This window comes from Bufo gargarizans, chromosome 6, assembly GCF_014858855.1.
Source record: "Bufo gargarizans isolate SCDJY-AF-19 chromosome 6, ASM1485885v1, whole genome shotgun sequence".
In the NCBI taxonomy this organism is placed as follows: domain Eukaryota; kingdom Metazoa; phylum Chordata; class Amphibia; order Anura; family Bufonidae; genus Bufo; species Bufo gargarizans.
The window spans coordinates 181,751,593-181,760,101 of record NC_058085.1 but is presented as its reverse complement, the minus strand read 5'-3'; the positions used below and the strand labels follow the sequence as shown (position 1 = coordinate 181,760,101).

Here is an 8,509-nt window from a genome sequence, read left to right as displayed (position 1 = left end):
AAAAAAAATGAACGTGTCCTATTTTGTCTGTTTTGTGAACAAAAATAGGCATTTCTATTGCAGGCGTCCTGTTACATTCCGCAATTTGTGGACCACAAAACACAGCACGGTCGTGTGCATGAGCAATAATACTGATAGTAATGATGAGGAATGGATGATGAGGATGATGTCCCAGCAGTCAGGACAAGCAGCAACGAGCTGACCACAGACCGCGCAGCCTCACAGCCAAGCAGGACATACTGAAATACACATCAGATAGACCAGTAGTATCTGGAGGAGTAGGGAGCTCGGTATTTGGAGGACTATAGGGGTAAGGAACTCAGTATTTGGAGGACTATAGGGGTAAGGAGCTTGGTATTTGGAGGACTATAGGGGTAAGGAGCTCGGTATTTAGAGGACTATAGGGGTAAGGAGCTTGGTATTTGGAGGACTATAGGGGTAAGGAACTCGGTATTTGGAGAACTATAGGGGTAAGGAACTCGGTATTTGGAGGACTATAGGGGCAAGTAGCTCGGTATTTGGAGGACTATAGGGGTAAGGAACTTGGTATTTGGAGGACTATAGGGGTAAGGAGCTCAGTATTTGGAGGACTATAGGGGTGAGGAGCTCGGTATTTGGAGGACTATAAAGGTAAGGAGCTCGGTATTTGGAGGACTATAGGGGTGAGGAGCTCGGTATTTGGAGGACTATAGGGGTAAGGAGCTCGTTATTTAGAGGACTATAGGGGTAAGGAGCTCTGTGTTTGGAGGACTATAGGGATAAGGAGCTCGGTCTTTGGAGGACTATAGGGATAAGGAGCTCGGTATTTGGAGGACTATAGGGGTAAGGAGCTTGGTATTTGGAGGACTATAGGGGTAAGGAGCTCAGTGTTTGGAGGACTATAGGGGTAAGGAGCTCGGTATTTGGAGCACTATAGGGGTAAGGAGCTCGGTATTTGGAGGACTATAGGGATAAGGAGCTCGGTATTTGGAGGACTATAGGGTAAGGAGCTCGGTGTTTGGAGGACTATAGGGGTAAGGAGCTCGGTATTTGGAGGACTATAGGGTAAAAAGCTCGGTGTTTGGAGGACTATAGGGGTAAGGAGCTCGGTATTTGGAGGACTATAAGGGTAAGGAGCTCGGTATTTGAAGGACTATAGGGGTAAGGAGCTCGGTATTTGGAGGACTATAGGGGTAAGGAGCTCGGTATTTGGAGGACTATAGGGGTAAGGAGCTCGGTGTTTGGAGGACTATAGGGGTAAGGAACTCGGTGTTTGGAGGACTATAGGAGTAAAGAGCTCAGTATTTGGAGCACTATAGGGGTAAGGAGCTTGGTATTTGGAGGACTATAGGTGTAAGGAGCTCTGTATTTGGAGGACTATAGGAGTAAGGAGCTCGGTATTTGGAGGACTATACGGGTAAGGAGCTCGGTGTTTGGAGGACTATAGGGGTAAGGAGCTCGGTATTTGGAGGACTATAGGGGTAAGGAGCTCGGTATTTGGAGGACTATAGGGGTAAGGAGCTCGGTGTTTGGAGGACTATAGGGATAAGGAGCTCGGTATTTGGAGGACTATAGGGGTAAGGAGCCCGGTATTTGGAGTACTATAGGGGTAAGGAGCTCAGTGTTTGGAGGACTATAGGGATAAGGAGCTCGGTATTTGGAGGACTATAGGGGTAAGGAGCTCAGTATTTCGAGGACTATCGGGGTAAGGAGCTTGGTGTTAAGAGGACTATAGGGATAAGGAGCTCGGTATTTGGAGGACTATAGGGGTAAGGAGCTCGGTATTTGGAGGACTATAGGGATAAGGAGCTCGGTATTTGGAGGACTATAGGGGTAAGGAGCTCGGTATTTGGAGGACTATAGGGGTAAGGAGCTCGGTATTTGGAGGACTATAGGGGTAAGGAGCTCGGTATTTTGAGGACTATAGGGATAAGGAGCTCGGTATTTGGAGGACTATAGGGATAAGGAGCTCGGTATTTGGAGGACTATAGGGATAAGGAGCTCGGTATTTGGAGGACTATAGGGATAAGGAGCTCGGTATTTGGAGGACTATAGGGCTAAGGAGCTCGGTATTTGGAGGACTATAGGGATAAGGAGCTCGGTGTTTGGAGGACTATAGGGGTAAGGAGCTCGGTATTTGGAGGACTATAGGGATAAGGAGCTCGGTATTTGGAGGACTATAGGGGTAAGGAGCTCGGTGTTTGGAGGACTATAGGGGTAAGGAGCTCGGTGTTTGGAGGACTATAGGGGTAAGGAGCTCGGTATTTGGAGGACTATAGGGATAAGGAGCTCGGTATTTGGAGGACTATAGGAGTAAGGAGCTCGGTGTTTGGAGGACTATAGGGATAAGGAGCTCGGTATTTGGAGGACTATAGGGGTAAGGAGCTCGGTGTTTAGAGGACTATAGGGGTAAGGAGCTCGGTATTTGGAGGACTATAGGGATAAGGAGCTCGGTATTTGGAGGACTATAGGGGTAAGGAGCTCGGTATTTGGAGGACTATAGGGATAAGGAGCTCGGTATTTGGAGGACTATAGGGGTAAGGAGCTCGGTGTTTGGAGGACTATAGGGGTAAGGAGCTCTGTGTTTGGAGGACTATAGGGGTAAGGAGCTCGGTATTTGGAGGACTATAGGGGTAAGGAGCTCAGTATTTCGAGGACTATCGGGGTAAGGAGCTTGGTGTTAAGAGGACTATAGGGATAAGGAGCTCGGTATTTGGAGGACTATAGGGGTAAGGAGCTCGGTATTTGGAGGACTATAGGGATAAGGAGCTCGGTATTTGGAGGACTATAGGGGTAAGGAGCTCGGTATTTGGAGGACTATAGGGGTAAGGAGCTCGGTATTTGGAGGACTATAGGGGTAAGGAGCTCGGTATTTGGAGGACTATAGGGATAAGGAGCTCGGTATTTGGAGGACTATAGGGATAAGGAGCTCGGTATTTGGAGGACTATAGGGGTAAGGAGCTCGGTATTTGGAGGACTATAGGGATAAGGAGCTCGGTGTTTGGAGGACTATAGGGGTAAGGAGCTCGGTATTTGGAGGACTATAGGGATAAGGAGCTCGGTATTTGGAGGACTATAGGGGTAAGGAGCTCGGTGTTTGGAGGACTATAGGGGTAAGGAGCTCGGTGTTTGGAGGACTATAGGGGTAAGGAGCTCGGTATTTGGAGGACTATAGGGATAAGGAGCTCGGTATTTGGAGGACTATAGGAGTAAGGAGCTCGGTGTTTGGAGGACTATAGGGATAAGGAGCTCGGTATTTGGAGGACTATAGGGGTAAGGAGCTCGGTGTTTAGAGGACTATAGGGGTAAGGAGCTCGGTATTTGGAGGACTATAGGGATAAGGAGCTCGGTATTTGGAGGACTATAGGGGTAAGGAGCTCGGTATTTGGAGGACTATAGGGATAAGGAGCTCGGTATTTGGAGGACTATAGGGGTAAGGAGCTCGGTGTTTGGAGGACTATAGGGGTAAGGAGCTCTGTGTTTGGAGGACTATAGGGGTAAGGAGCTCGGTATTTGGAGGACTATAGGGGTAAGGAGCTCGGTATTTGGAGGACTATAGGGATAAGGAGCTCGGTATTTGGAGGACTATAGGGGTAAGGAGCTCGGTATTTGGAGGACTATAGGGGTAAGGAGCTCGGTGTTTGGAGGACTATAGGGATAAGGAGCTCGGTATTTGGAGGACTATAGGGGTAAGGAGCTCGGTATTTGGAGGACTATAGGGATAAGGAGCTCGGTATTTGGAGGACTATAGGGGTAAGGAGCTCGGTATTTGGAGGACTATAGGGGTAAGGAGCTCGGTATTTGGAGGACTATAGGGTATACTCTCTGGTTGGTGACGCAGATGTTCACACCCCGGATACTTTTCTTATCATGTTGACTTCTACCTGTTTATCGCTATCGCAGACGTCGGCCAGGAATCGGTGTGATCACGGACTCTGCAGATGACCACAGCCGCCATGTCGTTTTTATGTTACTAGACAAGTACTCAATGTGCAGTAATGGTATCATAAAGTGCTACTCCGTCTATTAACAGGTTACATATGATGTGCCCTGTGCAGTGTATATAGCATTCACCTTACTTCATCACCCTTTGTCTTATACTCTGTTCACAACAAAATCTGCATTTGGAATTCTAATATTATAGCACATTCACATGCAGAGCTGCATTCACAATGTACGATTCTGATGCTCTATTCACATCCAGAGCTGCATTCACAGTGCTGCATTGATGTAGTCTTTCCATGTAATCTCATATGTAAAGTTGTCTCAGCAGAGTACAGTGCATTGTGGGATCTCTGGTATGCACTCAGTGGTGATGGTAAGCTTCAGCTTTGCGAATGCAGCTCTGGATGTTATTGGAGTATAGGATATGATAGATTATAGCGGTAATTCTGCTGCTGGAGACCAATAATTATCAGCAGGCTACATGCTTGGCATACTGAGAGTTGTAGTACCATGACTCTGATGGTCCTGAATTCCTAATATGCTCCACTCACAGATCAAGCAGTCACAAAATATATACCCCACTATCTCATGATGCCAGGGGAAATACATAAAACCAAAATGTACCCCCCCTCTCCCCCCAGTGCAGGCAGCTGCCCACCTGTATGGTAAGTATGTGCCCCCGGTGCCAATGTGACCACTGATGTCATCGCCACTTACTTACCTTCTTGTCCTGGGAGGACCAGAAAAATGAGACAAAGGACTACAACTCCCCTCATGTTTTCTTCTTGCGATGCCTGTGAGATCTGACTACCCGGGGGCCGCGCCGAGGCTTCTATATAGGTCCAGAGTTCAGCCCTGACGTCAGCCACTAATTATGTGCCAGTTGATAATTAATAATGGGATGGAACCATTACAGCGTCCGCTGCACAGAGCGAGGTCACCGCCACCGCACCATGCGAAAAACGGCGAAAATAAATAATACTGTAATATAATGATAATACTGTAAGAAGCTAATATAATGTAGTGTAATAATATTGTAATATAAAATAATACTGTAATATAATAATACCGTAATATAATAATACTGTAAGATAGTAATACCGTAAAATAATAATACTGCAATATAATGATAATACTGTAAGAATCTAATATAATGTAGTGTAATAATATAATATAAAATAATACTGTAATAAAATAATACTGCAATATAAAATAATATTGTAATATAATAATACCGTAATATAATAATACTGTAATATAATGATAATACTGTAGAATCTAAAATAATGTAGTGTAATAATATTGTAATATAATAATGCTGTAAGATAATAATACCGTAAAATAATATTGCAATATAATGATAATATAATGATAATATTGTAAGAATCTAATATAATGTAGTGTAATAATATTGTAATATAATAACGTAAAATAATAATACTGTTATATAATAATGCCGTAATATAATAATACTGTAATATAAAATAATACTGTAATATAATAATACGGTAAAATAATAATACTGTAATATAAAATAATACTGTAATGTAATAATACCGTAATATTATAATAATGTCAGAAAAGAGTTGGACGTGAAAAACTGCCTCCGGGCTCATGCACACGATCGTAGCCGTTTTTGCAGCCTGCAAATTGCGGATCCACAAAACACGGATACTGGTCGTGTGCGTTCCACATTTTGCGGAAGGGAACGCCCTGTGTGTAAGGCCTCATGCACACGACCGTGTTTTTTGTCCGCATCCGATCAGCATTTTTTGTGGGTCAGATGCGAACCCGCTCACTTCAATGGGGCCACCAAAGATGCGTGGAGCGCTCCGTGTGCTGTCCGCAAACATATAGAGCATGTTCCATTCTGGTCTTTCTTAAGGACATGGAAAGGACAGTTCTGCAGATGCCAGGACCTTCCGTTCCGCAGACCCACGGCCGGTATCTGTGTTTTGCGGATCCGCGACGTGCTGTCCTATCCGTGGTACTGACAAGTATACCACATGTGAATGGAAATCTGAACGCGGACCGCACGCGGTGTGCTGCCGCATCTTTTGTGGCCCCATTGAAGTGAACTGTAAAACATGTGGATCGGATGCGAACAAAGACCTCGGCCGTGTGCATGAGCCCTCAGCTCCGCGTCCGGAATAGAGCCGCGCGCGGCCCCCACAGACTGCGCTCGCTCACCCCACAACGTTGTACCTCAGGGACATCACAGGGTTAATGGCGACGGCGGTGACGTGCGATGCTCAGGACTTTGATCTTTGTGCTCCGATAACGATCTTTATAGATGTCATTATTGTGGCGGAAATGAGCGCTATTTATGTCACAGGACAGAGAGCGCCTGCACCTCTTCAAGGAGCACGATGGGGGTAGTAGTTCATTTTATCACACATAATAAACCTTGGATCATCCCCTACGTGATGTCGTCACTGACCCCCATGTCTGCACATTCCTGGGCGGGTAGGTGCGATTATTACCGCCCCACCCCTCCCCCACCGTACAGTACTTCTCTTTTTGGGGTAGAGTTTTCACACGGCTTCTTCATGGCGGATGTTTGTACACCAGGAGTGGCGGGGGCTGGAGGCGGCAGGTTTACTAATCTTACGCCCGTCATAAATTAGGCGCATCTTCTGATAGACCGCCACATATGACCCCGAAGTCTTCTAGACAGCGCTGGAGAAGGCGGAACCGGCTGAGCCCCCACAGGAACCAATCAGATTCTGCCAGTTCATTTTCTGAAGGAGCTGTGAGAAATGAAACCTGGAATCTGATTGGTTGCTGTGGGGGCTCAGCCGGTTCCACCCTCTCCATGGTGCCAGGCGCTGGACGTGGCGCTCCCAGAGCATCATCATCCTTATTTACTGTCCTGCCATCCTCTACTGAACGCACTTCTCATGGCGCTAACCAAGCGGCAAGAAGAGGACATTAAAGGGGTTCTCCGGGCTATTAATATTGATGGAAGTATAAATATAGGGCGGCTCACTACGACCCAAAGAATGGAATAAGGTGCTCTATCCGAACGGAGCGTACCCAACGCTTGTATGTAAGGAGTTTTTAGGATAAGTGAAGGGATGGCACTCTAGTCATAGGTACTGCATAAAAAAGAATATTTTATTAGTGGGCTGGTATATGCCAGCTGTTGGAAAAAAGATATATAACTAGTAAAAGATACCGTTCTCCTAGAAGTATAAAATATGGACAATATAATATCAATTCACAGATTGTGGACTAAAAAGCAATAATGCATAAAACAGTAACAATGCATAAAAAGGAGTAGATTGCTGACATAAGTATGTGGCTCGTCTCCGTCAACTACTACGTGTATAAGTAGTGATGGATCCTAGGCAAAAAATGGCGTTCTCCTTTGAAGTAAAAAAATGTAGAACAGTAGAATAATAGTGTATACAGTACATACAATATATTAATGGTAGTATGAAAGGTGAGGTAGTATAAATCACATCTTGTCATATAAGGAACAAATATAGATGAGAGGTGGGGGCCCCCTTTTTTTTGAGGGAATTAGTGTCCGATCTGAATTTGCCCCCTTTGTTTCAGATGGGTATGAAGTTTCACCTCCGGTTGGTGATAATTTGTTTCCACAGTTGTCTCACAATAATGTTATGATAGAGTACTGCTGTTTTTAGCAGGTACGTTACCCTCCTGTAGATGAGATGTGGGTTGGTGAGCGGCTCCTGGCGGGCGAGTGGCGTCCACGTGTCTTCTTCCCGCTCAAAGACTTACTTCCTGCTTGCGGAGCTGTATGCTCGGCCCGTCTACTGCTGCGGCTGTGCGTGACTTACGGTGACGTCACCTGCGCTTACTGACTCTCCCGCTCAATTTTCATCGGCGTTACACGTGCTGTCCGATGGCGGGAATAAGAGGCTGCGGTTTTTTTTCAAAAGTTAGGCGTGCTCCGGAGCTGTTGGAAGTTCGGATCCTTTTAATTTTAGCTAGCTTGGTATGGGTATGGCTACCTCAAGTTACCCCATACGCGTTTCGGAGCTCACTGCTCCTTCATCAGTGGGAATGGGTAGCCTATTTTCTTTATCCTATATATGTGGTCTTGATTGGATCAATTAAGGTTCTGGGGGCGTGGTTATAGACCTCAATTAACGGTGTTCAGTGACATTAGTCCTGGAATTGTAAGTAGAATGGATGAGGTTCAGATGGAACAATGTGATACTTATGAGGAGACGGACAGGATACGGTCATATTGTGTCTCAATATTTCATTCATAATATTTGTAATTTAAGAATAAGAATAAAACAGAACGGAATAAAAATAGGATAAAAATAAAACGGAATAAAATTCATAAAATCTGTATAGTTCTGTGTGTGTCAATACATTTTCATATACATCTGGATATACATATATATCATCAATTTATCGGGAAGTCCATACGTTATAATAAGAAAGTGAAAGATGAATATAAATATAAAAATAAAAATAAGAACACTAGGTTGAGAATGTTCTCGACAATGTGGGATATATTATACTGGAGATAGATTATCAAGCAGTGTGGTTCCCTAGTTCCATATGTGTATAAAGAGGGGGATTGGGGATCTAGGGGTTCTTTAAT

The 8,509-nt window shown here is 44.9% G+C and overlaps 1 protein-coding gene across 1 annotated transcript in view; it reads right to left on the bottom strand.

The window, feature by feature from the left end:
- The window catches only part of MUC13 (mucin 13, cell surface associated), a 15,371-nt gene extending 11,434 nt beyond the window's left edge, over positions 1-3,937 (bottom strand). Inside the window, exon 1 of the mRNA XM_044299568.1 lies at positions 3,864-3,937. Coding sequence (XP_044155503.1) covers positions 3,864-3,937 — 74 coding nt within the window. The remainder of the gene's footprint in view (positions 1-3,863) is intronic.
- Between the last annotated feature and the right edge of the window lie 4,572 nt (positions 3,938-8,509).